The sequence below is a fragment of the Larus michahellis genome, chromosome 4 (assembly GCF_964199755.1).
Source record: "Larus michahellis chromosome 4, bLarMic1.1, whole genome shotgun sequence".
Taxonomy (NCBI): Eukaryota; Metazoa; Chordata; class Aves; order Charadriiformes; family Laridae; genus Larus; species Larus michahellis.
In genome coordinates, this window is record NC_133899.1 from 11,196,578 (window position 1) to 11,218,943 (window position 22,366).

At 40.4% G+C, this 22,366-nt stretch overlaps 1 protein-coding gene across 2 annotated transcripts in view; it reads right to left on the reverse strand.

Annotated features, from left to right (window-relative positions):
- CHST8 (carbohydrate sulfotransferase 8) overlaps positions 1-22,366 on the reverse strand; it is a 176,681-nt gene that overhangs the window by 3,207 nt on the left and 151,108 nt on the right. For both annotated transcript variants that reach the window (XM_074582949.1, XM_074582950.1), the window contains one exon: positions 810-847. In XM_074582949.1, coding sequence (XP_074439050.1) covers positions 810-847 — 38 coding nt within the window. The remainder of the gene's footprint in view (positions 1-809; positions 848-22,366) is intronic.

Consider the following 22,366-nt stretch of genomic DNA (forward strand, 5'->3'; position numbering starts at 1 on the left):
TACATACTCGGTTGTTGGGAGTGATTGTTGTACTATGCTCTTTTCTTTAGAGCTTGTTTCTGGTATTCAAAGACGTATTAAAGTTTTTGTCTATGTAAAACACCAGATGTATTTCTAAATATTACCCCTTAGAGAGTGGCTGAAATTCAATCCTGTTCACTCACGATGTGGCTGGTATTTCAAGGTTATCAAATTCAGACTTCCTAGATACTCGCGGCTGTAATGACGGTGATGAACCTGCAGTTTTGGGGGAACTCAAACGCCATGATTTGAACGTCTTGTGTCAGCGTAACTCTTCAGGTGGAGCTGGCGTGGTGCCCGTCCCACCGCAGGGACATCAGCAGGCAGTGGCGCTGGGGTCACCGCTGGCGGCTGCACCCTTCTGCCTCTGCACGTTTTGCTCTTGTCCCAGCTACGAAACAGCGAAAGGCAGCGCCGGGCTGTCACCGCCGCTCTCAGTGTGCCAACAGCCACTAGATGGAGGAATTTCACCAGTATTCTTCTTTAGTCTCTTTTTAAGTACCTCTCCAGACCTTAATTTGATCCGTACGATTTCATACAGAATATTAATATATGCAAAGTTTACAGTATCTTTTAGCAATAGCCAGTCTAGGGAAAAATTCTTGAAACTAAAGTTGCATAGTTTATCAAATTCATATTTTAAAAGGAAAATTTACACTTCATGGCAAAGCTTTGATGCATCTTTCCTTTTCAATGCTTCATCTCCGGTCTAGCGGCCTGCTCTGAGCCACCTTTATCCATACTCGCAGTATGGGTACAGTATTCCTTATGTACTTCTGAAAACTTACTTTTTTTGGTTGCTGGAATCCCATGTTATATTTTATCCCTAAAAAAGAAAGAAATTGAAGTCATTATTTAGTAAAAATAAAAACATTAGTTTCAGTTTTGCTGGACTGATAACCGTGTGTCCTCTCAGGAAATAAAAGGAAAACAGGAACAAGTTCTGTTAATATAATGATAAATAGACCAATGATGAATCGTAATTAATGTATATTTTATAGTAACAATACTCCTTGGAAGGCCTCTGTATTTAGAGATGTCGTGACAATTGTGAAATGGGGTGAATGTCTCTACCTCCCTTTTACAGATGGGGAAACTGAGATGGAGCAAAGTGAGTGCTTAAGCTCAGCTGAAAGGCCAGTGGCAGAATGAGAAGCAGCTGAAATTCTTGATCCCAGGTTAGAGCTCTAAAAAAAAGCTGCTCTTTGTGTACTTACCTAAAGCTGTGTGGTTTCTCCAACACCACACCCCCCCAACTTAGAGTAGTATGGTACTTAACCATAGTCATAGCTTGCATTGAGTACTGTCCTGTGCCGTGATACTAAAACAGCGCACAGTGGAGTTATGTATGACTGAAGGAATGTTTGCAGAGTTTCGGAGAGACAAACCAATACAGACTGTGTTTTGCCAAATCTCTTGGCTTTTACAGTGATGTCTACCTGAAAATATAATAATAAAGATGTGAAACTCCTAGAAAGCATCTTTAGCAGATGTGTAGGATCTCTCTACTGTTCCTAAGCTCTGCTAAATATAAGTTGATAACACAGGAATGTATAATGGAGAAAAAAATCTTAATTATGAAACTAGTTTGGAGCTTTTCAACTCATAAAACTGCTATCGTCACTGTCACTGTTGCTTAAGAACTTCAGTTGCTTGAAGACTGTGGTTTGATAAGTCTGCATTATGAATCTACGGCCTTTTTGACTAGGACAACTACGGGTAAAGATATTGCAAAGCATTATAAGAGAAGGCATCACTGGAGTAGCTCAGTCCATTCAGATTAATTTTCATGGTACTATGAAAGCTCTCAGAAACACTGTGCATGCACAGTTCATGTTCTACCTTTTTGCAGTTTAGCAACTCCAACTTATGTGATCAACCATGGTTTGTTTTTTTTTTTTCTTTTTAAAATCAGATCTACAAACTGGTGTTTATAGTAGAGTCTGAGTAAAATTGCTGTGGTTATTTCTATGCTGTTACAGCTCACCTAGCAATGCTCATTACTCTTTTGGCTCCTCTTTGAGCTTGAATTCCACTGTAGCAATTTCTTAGCAATAAATTAAAGTTAAGGTGGATGGGGGTATTGCGATTCTGTGCCTATTAAAAGCAAAGGGCATGTTATTTTTACTTCATCAGAAATAGGTTCCAGACATCTTAGAGAAGGAGTCTTAAACCTCCTAGCTGCTTCTCAAACTGCAAAAGAACGAACGTATATTCTAAAGAGAAACAGAGCTAACCTGTAGCATCCTTTTGTGGGTTCTGGAGGATTAAAACTGATTCTGTTGCACCAGGCTTTAGGAGACGTTATTGAGCTGTTTCCCAGTTCCTGATGTGATCGGTTAAAGAACCACATTTGTTCTACTGCTGTGTAATATGTTACAGAGCAATGAAGGTAAGGAAACTGCTGTCCAAAACGAACAGCAAAAACTGAGCACCGGCACTCTGAAAGAACTGATACTAGAGCATGGGTGATCTGTTTAAGCCATGAAAATGTTCTGTTTGTCAGCAGAGGTAACATCTTTTATCCTAACCCTAATGCATAACTTTAAGTCACTTGAGATAGATTTGCGTTGGCTGCTCGGCCTCCACACTAAGGCATCGTTAATACAGCTACTTGGACTAGTTACTTAACTTTTACTTTAGGCTTTCTTGAGGCAAAGCTTGAAATGAAATATTATTTTCCTTATAAATTCAGAATATTGTTATGCTATCTCTTCTCTTACAGGCACAAATCATATATGAGAGGTACAGTTTTTGACAACATAGTTAAGGAATTTAGTCTGGTGGTGTGGGTTGGTCAATTCTGCTCATTTTCTATGGATATCTTTTGGTTTCATGTGCATAAGTAATATCATGCACTTAGTAATTCTCATAATAGTGTTATTACAGACTGTAGGCACAATTCTGTTCAGCACCAGTGTATTCTTCTCAAGTATTTAATTTTTTGGTCTTTCCTTAAACTGGATCGAGTATTGTTAGGTCGTGCCTTGTCCTCTGTCACGGATCATAGAATCGTGGAGATTTACTTTGGCTATCAGTACTGTCACCATGCATAGGCAAGAATTTACATATTTAAATACTTCTCCCACTGTGAACTAGTTATGCCTGCCAGTGTGAGATAGGAGAATGGTTGTGTCACCCTCCCTGGAAGATAAGATCATATAATGTCTACAGATCCACTCCCTTTCTGAAAGCATTTTGAGCTTGTCACAATTGAAAACATAAATAGGTGAGAAAAGGCTTGGTCACCTGTCGGAAAACTGCGCAAGTATTTTGGACAGAATCAGATGCAAATATCAAAGCATTTGCTGTGTCCAAATTGTAATGTAAAAGTTAGGTTAGGCTTTTTTCCCCCCAGATTTGTTTGGTTGTGGTCATTTGTTCTGACTTCAACGGGAGCAGTGATAGCTTGTAGCAAAACCACACACTTTGTGTAATTACCTGTTAAAGTTGGTATGTATCTGCCATGAATAATAATTATTAAAAAATTTTAAAAAAATTTTAAAAGTGCAAGGAGAAAATATGAGACCGATCTTTTTTTGTGGTTAATTATGATGTTTTTGTAGTAGTGTTTCATAAAGGTAACTTATTTGAGATTAATACCTTGCTGTGCTTAAATTAAAAATAAATGCTAGTAGGAGATGAGTAACTGTTTAAAAAAAAAAAAATTCTTCATTTACTAGCTTTAAGATGTAATCAGAACAACATTTTATATTTAAAGTAAATGTTTGATGAAGCACTTGCCAATCTCTTCAATGTTTTCTGAATTTGTGACTTCTAAAGTTGGCTTCTTCTAGCTGTCTTACACTACAGTCTGTCACTTCAGGTTTAAAGCTACATGGAAAAAACCTCTTAAGTGCCGTGAACTCGGGGAAGTTACATTGCATAGATCTACTATACTAGTCAAAATCTAAATTTAATGTTATGCTACATCTTTACTGTCCATGTTACTTACCAGCTTTCAGATGTTATTGCCAAAATGGTAACATTTTTTTTTTTGGCCATAAATAAAGCACTGATGTCTGCTGCACCCAGGTGAAGCTAGTGATCATTAAACATTTCGTGCCAGACATGATGATGACCAACATCTCACTAGTGTTCAAACGGAGGCAAAACAGCCAAGAGACAGAATCATTCTATCAATTGTACATCGCTTATGTCAGTTTTCATGGGGTTCTTTTCTCTTCCCCTTGTGCAACCGTGGTTTTCCAGACCTGAGCTCAGCCTATGTTTTATGTCTGCTTTTGTTGTCTTTCATGAAATACGAGCCTTGTGCTTCATCCAGTCCTGCCATACAGGCAAACCCATTGTGAGCTGCTTTTTTTAAAAAATGCTACTAGCAACACAATAAAATGGCCTTCATCTTCCCCATGTAATATTATATAGCTTTGCCTCTCTGCCTTCTCTTCAATCTCTGCTTCAAGACCTAATTTTGGTTTGCCTCTGGTGTTTTCCTCTGTTCTGAGACTATACTACAGCTGAAATATTTTTTAATAAAAATGATAACTTCAAGTCTGCATCTGTGACTCCATCCCTTAATGGGCTTCTGTGAGCAGTGTATACTGGTTTGCTTCATCCAAACTGATTTGTGAAATAGGCTCAGGAGGGGCCGTTTCTCTCGTTGCATGAACATCTGCCTCAAGTCTCCTACCCTCGTGCGCTCCAGCCTCAGGTCTTTACTCAAAGGCAACAGCATGTACTTAATCGCAGAATGAATAATAGATTAGTACTCAGAATTCCAATTAGCATGAAAAATTTTTAGTTTAAAAAGGATTTTGCCCAAAATATTGGTCAGATCATCTTTTTTTTTTCCAACTTTTTCATCGTTTAAAGTGAGCTCTTAGCTTGTACAGTATAAAAACCCTGCCCATTTCTGATCCTGACTTACTCTGGTGTCTAATTATTTACATACTTGAATTAAATTACTCATTAAAGAAACTTCATTATTTTTAAGATTGCTACCATTGTAAATTATTTGTTTTTACATGTATGTATAATATACACATGTAGTGTACGTATTTGGAATACCTTTTAAATATATAAACCTCTTGTTAGAAAATACTTTTATTTTGAAATTGAGGCCTAATTAATAGAAAAAATTTATGTGTGTGTATCTCTTTTAATTGTACGCTATGTGTATATGTTTTTTTTAGTCTAAAACTTCTGGCTTATTTGATCAGAGAAAACCCCCTTGGAAGTCCCCATCTCAGCTGCACACACAGTACCTCCTTTTAACACAGACGAAATTAATGAGCCAAAGTAAAGAAGGCTGTAGCACATCTTGAATTGTGGCTGCAGAAAGAAGCAAACCTCTACAGTGACTCTGTAATCCCTGACCTCTCTGAGTCGCTGGAGAAGCTGCAGCTCTGCAGTGCCACTTCCCACTGATGAGTAAACTTTTCCAGCGGGTGCTCTGGTTAAACCATACGCTGCTGAGCCCCGGTCGAAGCGAAATGCTCGGTGGCAGGACAGGCATCGTTGGCTTTTACAGAGACTTGTGAAGCCACGTATTTCTGAGACGCAGGGCGTTTATTTTCATGTCTGTTTCGCACTAATTGTTGCAATGGTAAAGATAATGCAAACAAGTTTTACTCCTTTCTGTATGAATGACAGGGTGTGTGCAGGGAAAACCATAAGCCTCCCGTGGTTTGACCAAAGAGCCTGTCTGTCACTCCTGAAACGAACGCGGTCAAACTCAGTCTCCTCAGCACCATTCACTTTTATGGCACCTTTTTGTATTTGGTGGCAGAATAATTATATATATGACAAGAATGATTTTATTTATCTATGAATTGTGAGAGTGAATTATTGGGGAACTCGCTGGTAATGCAGCTTTTCTGGAAAAAAATTAGATGTTACTGTAAATATTGTATTCTGATATTCATCGCTACAGTACGTACCATGTAATGATTTCTTTTTTTTTTTAACGTTGCATCGTAAAGCATAGTTATTTGTTACTATTCCAGCTTTTCACAGGTGAGAAGCAGAGAGGCTAATAGTTGTGTTTGCCGAACTGATCCGATTTTAGGTCGTCACCTTTTGAATTACAAACTCAGATATTGATTGTCTGACACCCCCATGTTACCGGTCAAATTAAATAAAAAAATAATTAAATGCAGACTCATATGGTGAGTCTGTAGTAATTCCTAGATTAGAATGTAGGTATCTGACTTCTCATCATGGTGCTCAGTTCACCACGTTGCAGATGCTGGCTCAAGTCGCGAGATGTAGTTTATCCACCGAAGACTAAGGTTTGAAGCCCAGGTTCTGCTGCTTATCTCTGGATGTCTCATAGCGCGCATCCAGCTGCCTGGCTAGCACGTGTCCGTAACGTGCCCCACGTCGGTGGGCTGTGGCTGTAGAAACATCTCCAGCAGGTGTGAAGCTGGCCCAGGGGGGCTGGGGATGGAGCTGCTGTGGGTGAGATCCTGCCGCAAGCTTCATCGCAGAGCACACGGGCTGCACGCGATATAAAGCTGCAGCTTCTTGAAGAACCTCCCTGTGAGAGTGACATATTTTTGCCACAGTAGGTGGTGTGTGTTCCGGGGGAGTGCTGATTTTTATAGCCATGATGGAGAACAAGGACTGTTAACTTGACAGTACTTCTTCTCGCTTCCATGGTGCAACGTTAGTATTCTTAAGATGCAATTATTGGCTCCTCTTTGGCACTTTCTACAGTCTCTGGTTTTGGCTAACATTTGCATCCTTTTTGTTTCTGTCCCTTTTTTTCCTTTCCCTGCATAAAGAATTCGCGGTCTTTGCTCTGACTCTGTGATCCAGCACTTCTGAGGGTGTAACAGAAGTTAAGCTCATAGTATTTCCAGAAACAAAAATGTCTGCATTTGATTAACTCCATTTTAATTGATCCTTCTCAGTTTGAAACTTAAGTTGTGTTCTATTGCTTTACTGTTGTCCTTGCCAGCAATGTTGATGCTAAAAAAACCCAGATCTCTTATAGGGAAAATCCAAGTCGGACATTTTACACTCTTCAGAGGGACGTTCATTAACAGCAGCATCTGACAGGATTGCGTTTTTATTCTAACAAAAATATACTGCATTTGAAGTAAGGCTTATAGAAAATAAATATTTGAGTGCAGTTAAATACAACAATGTTTATTTGTTTGCTGTGCAAATGTTAAACCTTCTGATGTTCTCGCTCCTCCGTGGTTCTGGTATGTAACATCGATCTCCCATTGCGCTTTGTGGCAAAGACTCTGACTCTTGAGTCCATCTGTCTGAGTTAAAGGAGTTGAAAACTTATCAGACAGCTTTGATGGTTGTTTCCTTTGCACAGAGGGGGATGGATAGAATGTTTCTGTGGCTATTTCCCAGTCTCCAAAATAGCCTCTTGGAGCCCTAAGTAGTTAAACATGACTCTAGGTAAAGAGCTTCTATTTCCGTGGTTTGGGACGGTGTAAGAAGTTTGCAAAGCTACTGAGGGTTAGGAGTTTTCTATCCCTTTATGAGCCTTCTTTCACATGTGAGTTCCTTTGTAAGTCAGATAACACATTCCTCCTCAGTTCTTAGCTTTTTGTTTCAATCCTACCGTTGCCAAGCATGCAGTTTTTAATAGTTTAAATGCAATCTATTTGAGGAACTTTGAACCCTGACTTGTGGCTTATTCTTAAGCAGTTGTTGTGGTGAAGTAGAATACTTCCCAAAAAGACAGCCGTTCATCGTTGTTTTCCCCTCTCCTGTGCTAGTATTGTGCACAAACTGAATTACTTCACATGGGTCTTGTGCTTTTCAACCCGAGTGAGCTTCAGAGAGGTGGGCATCGAATCTAAGTGAGACCATCCATCCCAGAGGCAGCAGGCAACGCAGCATCGGGCTGCATTTGTGTCCTGGGGTACTTACGATGGCAGCAGCTTGTGTGCACTTCAGTCGATTAAAACGCGATTACTCTGGCTTTTTGTGACTGAAATGACTTTCCATCTTAATGAAGTAAGGGAGTCTCTGGACAGAAGTACTGTATATGGGGGAAGTAATGCAATTCTGAAGGGCATACCCTGGAAATAATTAAAAGCATTTGGTTCATCCATCAGTTTGAACAAGAAAAAAAATTACAAATGGGAGACCCAAAGTAGAGATCAGCACACACGTTAAGTGACTTTTAATGTTTGCCACTTGAGGACTTTCATACTGTCAAAGAACTTGGTATTCCCAGTTCATTTGTGGTACCAGTAGCCAATCCTGTACCTCCAAATCGAGCAAAACTGCACAAAGTCATGAAGTAATGTCCCTCTTGACGTTTTACCTTAGGGCGCCCTTCGTACACAGTGTTCTCTGCTTTTTCCAGTAAGGGATTCTTGGAGCAAAAGATGACAGCGTGGAGCTGGTCCCCACTGTTCCTAAATGTGGGTGCACCCGAGTGCCGTGGTTGGGCCTACATGGTGTTTGCCAGGCAGGGCACCTGGGCTGCCCTCCTGCGGCTCTTCCCCCCACATCAAGGCTTTGTGCCTCTGGCACAACTTGCCTCCTGGCTGTTTTGCTGTACCGATTTTTGTGTTAAGGGTACGAGTAAGAAGTGCCATCTCCTGAAACTTCCGCTTGTTTTTCCATTTTTTTTAAACACAAATTCATGTGAGAAATAATTGTCAAAGCAAGAGAGAAGCAGAAACAGAAATGGTAGCGTTTTACAGGAATGTATTCCTTTTGAATCAAAACCCAATTAGAGTGTTGCTGTGACTTCCTGGTGCGTCCCACCACCTACATCTCTGCAGTGGCTTTGTTAGTTCAGTATTGTTCGAAACTGTGGTGTTAGTCTTGTCCAGAAAGTTATTAATTTACATTCAGACTTTGTAATGAGGCTTTCTTTCATCTGTCCTCTACTACATTGTTAAGATCATAAATTGCTTGAAGAGAAGCTTCTTGTATTATTTAGAATTCAAAGCCCCTGATACTTCTTTGACTTGCAATGTGCCAGAAGAGCAGGTATGTGAACCCTTTAGAGAAAGACACATGCTGCTGTGTTTTTTCATAATGTTCTTATGTTCTAAAACACACTGAATCCATCTCCTTGCCTAAATAATCACGTAACTTGCACTTGGTCTGTTTCCTTGATAGCTAATAAAACTAAGGGAAATATATGGTACCTTTATATTGCAAACTCAACTGAGTGAATACAAGAAGCTGTTTGTGAATTTATTGCGAGGAAGGTACCACTACTTGTTTACTTAGTCTTCTCTTTGCTATTTAGCCATCCTAATTAGAGAGTGCTATTTTCTGACTTAATTTATATTCGATAAGAATTCTATGAAGAAAGCAGAAAAGTCAAGCCTGTGCTATTACACTCCCTATTCCTTTTGTGAACCTATCCCTGGGAATATTGTTAATGAGCATCATTAGCTTTCAGGCACTGCCAGCAGTTACTTGCAATTTATACTTAATACCTTTCAGTTATTCTCCATTCTCATATTTAATATTTGCATATTGCCTTCATAGCGTGACTTTGACAAGGACATTACCCTTTATTCAGGTTTATTAAAAGTAAAAGCTGAGGTTTAAAATATAGCACTGTATTTACGTTTAGTAGCCTGTAAGAACTATCCAGGTAACCAGAGGAGTTTCAGTGAATCTCCAGCAAGCACCTCATGTAACTTGTGACTGCAGAGGAGGAGTTGGCAGCCGGCCGGAATAGCTCACCTAGAACCCCAGAAAGGCTTCAGGAAGTTGTGCAAGTAGGACACTAAAGCTTCAGTGTTCTTGCTACCGGAGGGAAGACAAAGTAATACAGGTAGAATTCTGGACTGCTTTCGTGTCGCTCTGTAGAGACATTTCTTTGGGAGAGAAAGCGCAAATGGAAAGAGAAGGCTGCAGGCAAACTGCAAAGGTAGATCTACCCAGACGTGCCCCTGAGTGGTGAAGTTAGCTGATTTGCTAGATGGACCGTAGATCATACCCCGCAGATGCGCAGCCAAATGCTGGATGTTACTCTGTGTTACAGTCAATTAGCTGGAACTGATACAGTTTCCCTTTCTCCTGTTCTCACAGTTAATTACCGACAAGTCTTCCTAGCGTAAGAGATCAATACGTGGTATTTTCAAAAAAAAGTTAACACCTGCAACTTAGCTACAAAACATGCTGCAGAAGGGGTGATAATTGGCCAGACTTTTCGTTTGTGACCTGTGAGAAACAAGTGGGAGATGGCAGTTCTGGGAAAGCTGGGTGTGAGGGGTTGAGCTCTTGGCCAGGCCTTTTATTCCCGACTAATGAGCATCTGAAGGACAGTGGTGACTCTCTGTTAGTCATGTCTCACCGGCCCTACTCCTCTCCTTTGTGGAAGACTCCCTATTTCTTGTTCAGGAGCTCACTTGCACTCCTTCTCCAGCCAGATTTTAGTGACCGATTGGAAGAACAATTTGCTTGCGTAAGACTAGTGTCTTGGATTGACTCTCACATCAGTAAGAATGAGGGGGAAATGGTTCTGCTCAAAACCTGAGTGCTGACTACTTCCACTGTCTCTGGGACTTTATATGGTTTCCAGGGCTTGTCCAGAGCTGGAAACCCGTGTAGGAAGAGTCAAGGTGCTAGTCTTGAGTTTCAGCGAGTTTGAAACTTTTTAAGGGTAAGTGCAGGCCATTTTAAGACGTTCTGAAACTTTTGGAACTCACAACTTAACATTTTTGTATAAAGCTAGAAAAATTCATGTAAAGCTAGAAAAAGTGGCTGTCATTTAATTTTAAAGTTTATAATGTTTTCTAGAGAACTGTCCTACTCCCTGACTAAAGACAGTCAAGCAAGGATGCTAGCCAGGAAGATAAATGATGGAGTAATCAGTGGTCATTCAAGAAAAATACATGAAGTTGAAAGTGGCAAGGAAGTTACATATCTCCTGAAATGACTTGGGAATGGTACGGATCTCCCCACTCTGAAGGGGTTGTGCCTTGTTACCTCGTGTGGTGATCCAGACCTTTGTCTTTCCAAAGTCTTACACAAGTGAATACTGAACTTAGTAACAAGCTTTCTCTTTGTTCTTCCCATTTTTTGCATTCAGTGGGGATACAGGTATTTTAGGGATGGACTTGCAATCAAAAGTAAGGGGAAGACAGTCTTCAGTGGTATCTGGTTTGGGAGTTCTGCTGCACTCGTGGCATACTTCACATGGCTTGTGTGAAGTGAGTCTTCCAAAATGGTACGCTTCCTTTCTGCTCGGAGAAGGAGCTGTAATCACCTGTGTTGTGTTTACAGCTGTGGTTGTGTTTTTCTATTTTGGACACCATGTTGAGGGATTTGTCTGTGTCTGTTTCACCAAAAGGGTGTTATGTGGCAGCTGCTCACCTTTATGTCCTTGAAGATAATAACAGTGCTTTCTCCAAGAAATTGGAGACGTGCTCTAAGAAATGTACTTGAAACAGAGAGGAGTGAAACAGACTTATTCCACCTGGAGGTCTCTCTGGTTTTAATACTGTGGAGTCTCCGAATGTTGTAATGTTGTTATGTTGTTTCAAGAAATGTTGTTTCAAGAAATTAAGGATAACCAAGCCAAAGCACAAATTAAGTGAATTGTTCTCCAAGTCCAATTAATAAAGAAACAAACAGCAATGCTGAGGTGTCAAAGGACTTGAAGGCTATGGTAGCAGATGGTATGAAACTGCATCACAAATCAGATGTAGCAACTCTGCCTGACAAAGCCATGCCAGCAGGTCAAAGAGGCAGTCAGATACTGCTTTTGTCCATGGAGGCCACCAGGCATATCAGCAGGGACTTCTCCATCAGTAAAGTGGCGGTTTGGTGTTCGTGTTTTCTCCTTGGCTATCTAAATGTCAATGAAAATTGGTAGTAGGACACCTGGACAGCAGGACCTCATGTCTGCACAAGTTGTCAAATATCTCCTTACCTTAGTGTAAGGGGCAGTGCTTGAGGGCAGGAGGGTTTTTTAAATGAGAGGGAAGTTCTTTTGTTCTGGTGAATGGGATGAAGAAGCTTCACTAAGGTAGGATAATAGTCCTTGCTGCCTGAGAAATCTCTGACTCCTTAACCCTAGGCAACAGGAGAAGAAATTCATAGTAACTTGAGAAAAGAGTACTCAACAGGGAGAGAGACTGAAAAGCGTTAGACTTCTCTCAGGAAGAGTTGAAATGAACAGAGAAACCTATTCAAGGTGGAAATGGGGAAAAACTGCCCACAAACACACTTGTGTATCAGATAAGGACTGGTGGTTCTCATTAGGTCTCAACTATTTTAGCACTGGACTGTGCTAAAATGGACACGCATTGCTGAGGGTACTTAATGCTTCACACGATGTGTGAGTGTCTTGCAGGTTCAGGTGCTTATAGAACATATGGTTTGAGCTTAATGAAGCATTATATCATGTGGACATTATAAGGCAATTCAGCAGGAGTGGGATTTCATGGACGCTTGCTCTGTTAACCACTGCTCACAACCCTTCCCATTAGGTACTGGATATCTTGGTGTTTGATCCATTTACAGCTTGGTACCTGCATTGGAGGGAAGCCTTTGGTGCCTGTCTCCCTGCACCCTGCCCAGCACGGCTCTGTTTCTCCATTCCAGCATTATTTTTCTACCCACAGTTTACTGCAAATACTTTGGACGGGGATGCACAGGGAGCTGCAGCTAAAGTAAATGGCTTTCCCCTATCCCCGTGGCTTTTCTGTTCACTTTACTAGTCGCTGCCTCTGCCAGGTCACTGCATTGTCCTTCCCCTCCCCTGCACAATTTACGAACATGGGAGCTGGCAGAGAAGTGAAAGAGAAGATGCAGCAGTGGTGTGCCAGTATACCTCAGGTATGCCGGGGAGAGAAAAATAGCCTTCTGTGGGGACTGGGGATTGTGCTCCTCATCTCCACACCTGGATGAAGTACATTGGTCTTCTAAAGGGGTCCCATCTGTTATGGCAGGAAGAAAAGGCAGGTATTCTCCATTTGGTCACTCTTCCCCATTTCCTACAGGTGCCGCTTCTGCCTGTGCAGCCGCTGCCTGGGCTGCAGGAACCAGAAGGGCTCCAGTATAGTTGCCTCTCTCTGTGGGACCTGGAGCTGCCGTTTTATGGCCACATCTGCATTTTTCATTCACATGTAATAGCACTTGCTAATTTTTCTAGTATCCCAATGTAGAATGGTGCATCATCCCAAGAAGGGGTTGTATGAACTGAGAGATTGAGTTGTTTGCATCTACCTTGAGAACCCACGTGTGGGATACAGTTGCTATGCCAATCGAATCATCTCATTGTGTAAGTTGGTGCGTGCAAACAGTGAGTAGGCAATTGGGTGCTGAATATGGTTAGCTACGAACCTAACTTTTGTTTAGCTGATGAAAGTGTGTGAATGTGTCTGATTCCATTGAAAGCTTTTCTACGATGATCATTGTTCAGAGCATTTCAATATATTCGTGGTTCACTCAGTACATTGCATACAATTACATACAGTTCATTCTCTTCATTATGCATTGGCTAAAGGATCTCTGAAGTAATCTCCCACTCTAATTCAGTCTTCTGAGACAATCGTCTTACGGACAGAAGTGTTTCCTGAGAACGAAGCACACCATTGACTGGATGTGTGGCTTACACACTGTAATTCAATATTGCAGCTCTTTCTTTGCCTCTGCTCTAGTGCTGATGAAAGCCCAGGACTGTAGCAGAAAACTGTGCACATGCAGGACTTTACCTGTCTGACCATTTGTTTCCTCGGAAATGTAACTCTCTCATGTCAGATATGGACTTTTTACTGAGCTGCTTAATAGCTTGTTGAGTTTGTGCTGAGAATGCCTGCAGGTTGCACTCTTACGTGGAAACACTAGATAAGACCAGTTTTTAAATCTTCGAGAGTTGTATGCAACTCCACTAGGTAGCCCCTAAGTCTCAATCTTTTGTGTTCGTCTCAACTGTTTACTAATAAATATTTTACTTTTTGACAAGTCAGTTAATTTCAGTCTTTATTTCCACTTTTGATGTTATATTAAACTCTTTTGCATTCAAAGTTGTGACTTCATTGCAATGGCAGGTGACTATTTCATTTAAAATGAATAGTGCGCATCAGAACCTTTTAGTATTTGCAGATCTGATTTGGTGGTCTTCTCATGGTCCTGTAGTTGATCTACCGGGGGAAAAATATAACAGAATTTATATTTCTTACCTTAGTGTTCCCTACAGCTTTATTACACATTGTCCAGGAATGGAATGTTTAAAACCTCTGAACTCCACTGTCTGAAGATTTGCTACTCTAAGAATCGGCAGCACGGGTTTTAAAAAACCCTTTGTTACAGTAGTATAGCAGCTCCTGTTTAAGCAAGAGTTAAGTTATGACTGTATAGCACTGTAGTTGAAAATATGAAAAATTGGGCATTTACTTTGGTGGGTACAGGATCGGTTCCTCAGTGAGTGAATAGAAATGCATTGTGGCTTCTGCAAGTGACGGCAAACTGCTCTCCTCATCTTTTTACTTGTGCTTTCTCCTCTCACTCTGCTTTTCCCAAAGAGGGTTGAGAAGTTAGTGCTGCTCCACTGAAACCGTGTATTTTGGAAAACCGCAGTGGGCTTGCAAAAAGCAAATTTCTTCCTGTTAAATTTTATTAGAGGCAAAAATAGTTGATAAAATAGTTAGTGACTCTTTTGGTTTCTGCAAGAACTTTAATGTAGGAAAACAAATGTGTTAAAAAATACTCAGGATATAGTTTTGGTCACACTTGTTCATTGTTTTTGTGTCTGCCTCAAGGAAAAACTAAAACCATCAGGAAGGTGTATGGAAAAGAACATCACTATTTCACACGCACTTGCTGTTTCCCAACCTTTTCTCCTTGCATAAAAAGGGGACGGCATTTTATAAACTGCCATAATGGCCTGCAGGAGAAGCTTTAGTTATCCAAAAAGTGAAGATGTCAAAAACTATGACGTAAGGACTAAGTCAGAATTAAAATTTTTTTGTGCCCTTCTTTAGAATGACTTTAAATGTCTGTGTTTCCTGATGCAAATCTAGCTTTGCTTCCCCCCATTTTAGATTTTCATCTTAAAGCGGCGAAGGCCTTCTGGCAGGGATTGGGTTTATGCTTTTCCAGCAGTCTCCGATTCTGTTTTCAGAGATGCTCCAAACTTTCTTTGGTGGAGCTGAAATGAAGTGAAACTTGCAAAGGCGCACCACATGCCATTTCACACCGCTTTTTCTATACCTTCTGCTATACGGGACATAAAGATTCCATTTATTTTGAGAACTTACATAGTAGCATGGCCTTGAGTCCCTCCTCGTAACTGCTTGTGCGTTTGGTTTGTTTGCAGAAAAGTGAAATTCTTCAGAGTATATTCCTCTGAGAATCTCTCCTGTCAGTTACACCAGAGGAACTTGAGAAACCTGTATTTTCACTTCTATGGTTTGTATGTGGTGCAAGGCTGATAATCTTATAAAAGAAGAATATATCTTTCATGAGTAAAATCAAATAATTAAAATTATAGGAAGTTTGGTCTGATTTCAGTTTACCACCTCCTAAATTTGAATCCATAGCCCCATTTTGCTTGTAAACAAATGAGCCTCCAGACTATCAACTGACATCATTTCCCTTTTGTCCCCATTAAGGAAGGTGGTAATTGCCAAGCTGTTGACAGCAAGTGTTGGAAGAAGCAATATGAGTGATTTCCTTGGTGACTGTCAGACTCTTCAGACAAGGCTTTCAAACTCCATGTGTATCAACAGAGATACGCTGTGGGACGGGTAGGCAATGGGGTCTTTAGCGAGCTTGTTTCTTGCCAATATACTGAAATTGGCTACCAGCCGTTCCAGCTCCATACCAGTCTATTAGCTTGGGGGGACTCACTGAAAGGCTAAATGGTTCATTGCATTCTTTATTTTTACAGAGAAGCAATAATATAATAATATCCTTCAAGTTTAGACACAGAACCTCTGGTATAAAGTCTGAACATATTTTTGCGACACTGGCTCCTCAGGAGATCTTTTCTGTAGTGACTGATTTTGTATTTCATACATGTGGTGTGTTTCTTAGTGCACTCTGTCAAACCGCAAGACAGCAGATAACTGTCCAGGAGTGAATTAATAGAAGAAAAATTCTTAAGTAATCTGCTGTTAGTAAATGGCTAAGTATGGGTCCGGCAGTTTCTGAGTTTGGTACTTAAGGTAGGCAACACTCACTTTGGGTCTTGCTGATTATGTTTTAAATGGGCTTAATTTTCAACAGTTTGCAAGATGGTAGGTTTCAAAGCCGACGTGACATAAAACTACAAGCTTATGGGCTCATCACCGAATCTCTCTGCATCAGCCTCCACAGCTGTAAAACAGGAAGGATGTGCTTTCCTCAGGAGCGCGGTGCATGGTAACTGGTTGACCGAGAGCACAAGTGGTTGGTGCTCTGCAAACATTGTAATAGTGGTCTCCTTAACTGGGGATTATATTGCAGATCACAGGCAGTGCTTTTGAACAAGGAATGACTTCTTTTTTTCCCTGATTTCTGCCCAGGAGTTTTTCCTGTCGTATTTTGTGCTGCCTTCTTTGTCTTGGAATTCCTTGCAAGTTCTGCCTGTGTTTTTAAGTTCCCGTTGATGGACATACTCACTGTTGACACAGACACTTTCCCAATGCTCCTACTGTGCATATGCTTTGGTGGTACAGACTTTCAAATACCATTATCCAGTTGTTTGGCCTTGCACTAAAGTGTCACAGTGGACTAACCAATGTAGAGAATAGAAATACTCCTTGCAAAAGCTAGACTTGTGTATATGTGAACTACTTGCATGATTTTTAGTGTGGGGGCTTGTAAGCTTTATTTGGCTCTATGGAGTGTTTCAAATTAATGTGGATAGAATATGCGGCTATTAAATCAAGAGGTTTTAATGTTTTGGTGTGGAGTTTTGTTTGGTTTTTTCTTTTTTTTTTTTTTTTTAAATACTACTTTCTGGTCGTATTCTGAAAATCTGCATAACTAACACTGTCTAAAATAAGCCTGTTCCAGTAATTTTTAGTGATGATTTCACCTTTGTCAGTACGATAATGCGACAAAATTATTCCCTGTTATATTAAGGCTACAGAGATCTAAACCTAGCTGTAGTGTCTTTGCTTAAACCGTACTGCTCTGTGAGTCCTCCAGGAGGAATTAGTCTGTTTTATTGCTGTGCACCACTTTTCCCCACAGAACCGCGCCGCCTCCTAGTTCTCAGGGTTCTCTTTCTTCTCTTTCAGCACCCTAAAGGCATCACAACAACCAAAATAAATATACACAAACATCTGAAGAGAGAAGTGCCTATTAGGATTTCTGAAGTTTTGAATGTTTTTGCGCCGTCCCTTATCTCTGTGTGGCTTTGTTTAAGGAATAAGCTTGCAAATAATTAGAAATCCAGATAGGGATTTCTCTTGCCTTAAAACTACACAGGGACTGAGGAACCCTAATTCACTTGTTACTGAATTAGAGAATTATCGAATACTAGATGAACGTAATACAGAAACCCTGGGTAAGTGAAGAATCCCATTTGTTTCAACTGGATGTAATTATATTTATCTGTATTTTATGTTTCCTTTAACATACGTGAATGTTCTAATAGTCATGGCATGTAAAATGCTGCTACTAGTTCAAACTATTGAATAAAAATTCCCTTCTTCTCTGCATCACTTTTATTGAAATTGAGAGGGAGGTAGCAATGGACAACACCGTATCCTGTATTTTTATGAGAATACTGCTGATTTCATTCTAAGTAAAAGTTATTTTTAATTAAATTAAAATCTGCATAGTGTTTTAGACAGTAAGTAACAGCATTAAGAACCTAAATCTTGTTAGACGTAATCTAATAAGAGCAGTAAATACTTTAGTTGACTTTTATTGTCCAAGTTCAGAGAAAAAATAGATAAGGTACATTTCCTGCAAAAAGCACAACGTGGAAATCTGTAATGATTTTCTTCTCTCTCTTTTCTTCTTTTTATAACTGAAGCTGCTATTCTTAATGTACATGAAAGCCTTTGTTTTTGCAATTTTGTATTTTTTAAAAAAGGTATTCTTCTAGAACTTTATGCAATTCTTAACTAGGTTATGTAGTGAAAGGTAAAAACCTGTCTGTTTTATGTGGCTCACTTCCTAAAAGTGAGCTTGGACAGTAGCACCACCATCTCTCATCAGATGAAGGTGAGCCTCAGAACAGCATGGGCATGAAGGTGTTGGGCTTGTAATACTTCTGCTCGTGGTCCGTTATTTCTTCATTGATCTTTACAAGCCTATAACTCTTTTTAAAAGCATGTCATTAGATAGATATTGAAAGGAAAATGCTGATGGTGGCTCTACAAAACCAATAAAGCTGCCTTTATTAGCTTTTATAAAAGCCTTTATTGCTCGTAGGGTCTTAGTCTCAGCAGGCAGTGAACCACATTTAGGCACTTAAAACCTCTTTCTCACAGGCATCTCCAGAAGCCTTCGCCTCTGCACTTACAGTGCTCCACCCTTGTGAACGTATTTCTTTTCTAAGATTCTGCCCTGCAAAGTCAGAATATGGAATGCTAAACATACGTACTGCTCCTAGGTGCTGCTAACCCGGGGAAGAGGTCCATGGTGCCTCCTGGGAAAGGAGCAAGTTTCTTTCTGTTTCCGGTATTACAATAGCTAAGACAGTAAACATTAATTTTCATTAAGCACTTTGCTATAAATCTCAGTTTAATATCCGTTTCAGATGTTCTAGATAAATCCTTAACCTTTCAGTTGCTCCCTCTTGTAATCCTGTATCAGTGATGAATCTTGGCAGTGACAAATGGCACCGTTAGACCCTGCAACTCCTTCTGTTCATGTTCTTCCCTTTGCGTTTTCTTTTGAGGGAGGAGGAGGGGAAAAGGACAGTCTGGGGAAGACAGTTGGAATACTAATGCCCGTAAATGGCATCCTCTTCCTTCTTTTCCTCCCCTTCCTCAAACTCTGAGTGTGTCTGCAAGGATCACAAGTTGCCCTCTTAAAAAAATAAAATAAAAAAATCAGTAATTTGACTGATATAAACCATTTGCTTGTCTTGGTAGTAAATTAAGCGATGTTAGATGATCAATTAGTGATGTGCAGCCTTCCAGATCACTTAGTTCCAACATCAGTGCACATAACCACGTGAAGCGGGTAGATTGGCTCCTGCGGTAGGAACTGCCTTGTGCCATTGAGATCACTCGCAGTGACTTTACTGCACTCCTGCAATAGACTGGCTGATAGCATAGCCACTGTGATTGAAAAAGTGATGCACGCCTTCCTACAGCAACCAGAAAGCCCAGAAATCAGCTCCTTCTTAAAGTTTCTAGACCTCTGTGGCAAAAAGGTTACCAGTTGTTCTACTGGAGAGAGAACCATTGTCATACAACAAGAGAGACTTAACATATGGCACCTCAGTAGCTGATCTGGGTTGGACAGGAATGAACTTGAACTCTGGAACTTGTGGGTCTGCCCCACCTTTACCAGCCACCCCCTGATGGGAAGAGCGGCAGACAGGTACAGTACCAACTCGCATTTAGGAATTGTGTTATTCCGGGTGTCAAAGGGCAAAGGTAATTCAGCAATAACCCTGTCTTCCCAAGGACAAAACAAAAACCATCCTGTACTGCTCTTTCCAGTTAAGATCCAGGTGAAAACAGGATTTTGACTCAAGGTTAGAATGTGACTTTTAGTGTAATGAAGATACAAGATCAATTTAGGAAACTTTCATTTTGGGAATGTTCAGTTTCTCTTATAACGATATTTCTTGGAATGTAATTTCTGTGACTATTGGAAGTATCAAAGCATAATATGTTTAAAAAAAACCCCAAACCAATTTCCACCCCCCCCCCCCCAATTCTACTAATGCAATATGAGGTGTTTTAATTTTGTGTATTTTCTGTTTTGAAGAAAAAAGTACAGACAATAATTTTAAAAAATAAAGTTAATGGAACATGACAGCTCCTATGTAGTGTAACAGTCTCGTAGTCAACACTACTATTAAACTGTCACGAAACAGCATAAACCAGTTAAAATAAAAAGAAAAAACAGAGGTTGCGCCCTTGTTTGCCATGTGGATCGGGGGGAGTTAAGCCACTGCATGGAAGTGCCCTGTGTCACCTGCAGGGACTCCCCTTGGGATGCTCCGCCACAATGTGGAATATAACAGTAAGGATAATGCTTCAATAGCATGGTTTTGTTTGTCACAAAAAATAATTAAATCTGTCCTGTCTCTTTGAACAACTGCAATGATTTTTGTGCTATTTGTTAATATATTTAGATTAGATGCTGAAGTGAAAGCCTAAACACGCTGTCATCTTCAGACACACTCAGGCAATTAGAGTGCAGCTTGTGTTATTGTTTTATAATTCAAGCCTAGTGAAGTCATAAATTAAGAAGGTCATTAAATTTTCAATTGCATTAATAGGAAAATTCAACTTATTAAATTCTTTGGCAAGGCCTCATAACAAAACATTGGAAATGCATCCTTTTTTTTTTTCTTTTTCTCTAGCTTTGTTAATCCCTGTTGCCCAGCTAGCCTTCTCTACCCTTAATATAGGAAAAAGAAAGTAATAGGGTCAGAAATTGTAGAAAGCAATGATCCTCCTTGTCGCGTTTTAAAGAACGTTTTAACGCATTCTCCTGGCTGCCGGCCTGTCCCACAGAGAGATGGGGGCTCTCAGCACAAGGTGCTGCACCTTCGCGCTCTGGGCTTGGCTCTGCTGGGTTTGTAGCCGTGGATCGAGTAGACTGATACCACTATTTCTATTTGGCAATGCAGGACACAATTTGATGCTATAGCTTTGAACTATTTAAAAAAGGAAATACTAAAAATATATCTGTTTTCCCTGCAATTGGAAATTGTAAGTGTATGTATTTAACAGAGCATGCAAATACAAAATCGCTCAGCGAGCGAAGTCTGTACTGCTAGAAATGGCTTCATATCCCTTAAAAATCATAATGACTGGATTCATGGTTGTGAATTTCTTTACTTCATGAAGCTTTTTTTTTTTTTTTGGTACCAGCTAGTGGTTCAAGGCTAAATCATTTGGAAACTAATATAGTTACATCCCGTTATGCTGCAGGTGATTTTTTTTCTTAAATCACTCACTGTATGTTAGTATGTTCACATTACAACAGTACTAAAGAAATTCTTCATTCATCTTGATGGGTGGTGTTGGTGTTTAATTTATTCAGTGGTTATCTCAGTTATTGCTGAATTGTGGTGAGAACAGACAGAGAAATGATCGTGAGGGGGTATGGAACGCTTCACACATGGTGATAACTTGCTCTAGATAAGTATATACACAGAAAAGAAAATATTTGGCTAGATCATTTGAGGACTTCATTGTAAATGTGAGTTTTTTCCGAATAGTAGACTTACAACCTTCCTGTTGCGGGCTACCATTCAAAAGATAATTTTTGAGTGAAAAAGCTGTCTTCTATATCCAGTCGTACCTACCAAAATCATACCTACTAGCTGTTTGCTTAATCTGGATGAACAAATGCCACAGGGCAGAAAATAGGTCTGCGTTTCTCCAGGCGATTCCAGGGCATCGTTTCTGCAGCGCGTCCCCAGAGCACGGGTCCCGCCGATGGCTCGGTGAGCCCCCGACCTCCTCGGGACCCCAGGGTTTGCCATCAGGGACCCTTCAGATTCCGCCCTGCGCCTCGCAGCAGGGCAGTTAGCAAGGCAGCTTTTGCCTCGCAAAGGGTTGTTCCCCTCTTTCTGCAATGTGGACGTTTACAAGCGAGTGGTATTTTGCTGAGCAGATGGTACCGGCAGTGAAAGGACTCACTTTTGGTTTGGTTTGAACCAATATAGCTCAGCCTTAGGCCAGTTCTTCCTGTGGCAGCTACACTCCCGTTTGCAGTTCCAGGCTTGCAAGGATCGCTGATGTTTGTTAGCTGTATAATAAAGAGCTGAGATATAACGAAGGCCGCCTGTCTCATGCTCACAGGAACAGGATTTCATATGGAAATGTAGAATTTCATGTCAAAATGTGATCTGCATTGAAGATGTGCTTGAGCTTGTTTTCCCTGATCAGCGTCATGATGAAAACTGCTTTCTCTGGTTTGGTTTAAGCATTTATCTTTATAGTATATAGCTATAACCGAACAGTTTGGTTAAACTACCCATGGTTCTGTGCAATGGTTTCTTAAAGACGGTTTGTTAGAGCAACAGGTTCTGGCTTTCCACTTTTTTTCTGTTGTCAATTAGAATAATAAGTTTTAATGTACCTTTCCATTTATTTCTTTAAACAACTCTGCTGCAATGAAGCATATTAAATAATTTCATTAACCTTGGCCTAGACTTGCACTAAGAATCTCCTTAATTGGGCAAGCGTAGCACAGATGTGAGGTCTATGATTACTGCAGCTATGCCAATCTCCTGGCAATGTGTCATTTTTAATGTGACAGCTGTATTCCCGCAATCAAGGGTTACAGCTCCTGGCAGCGT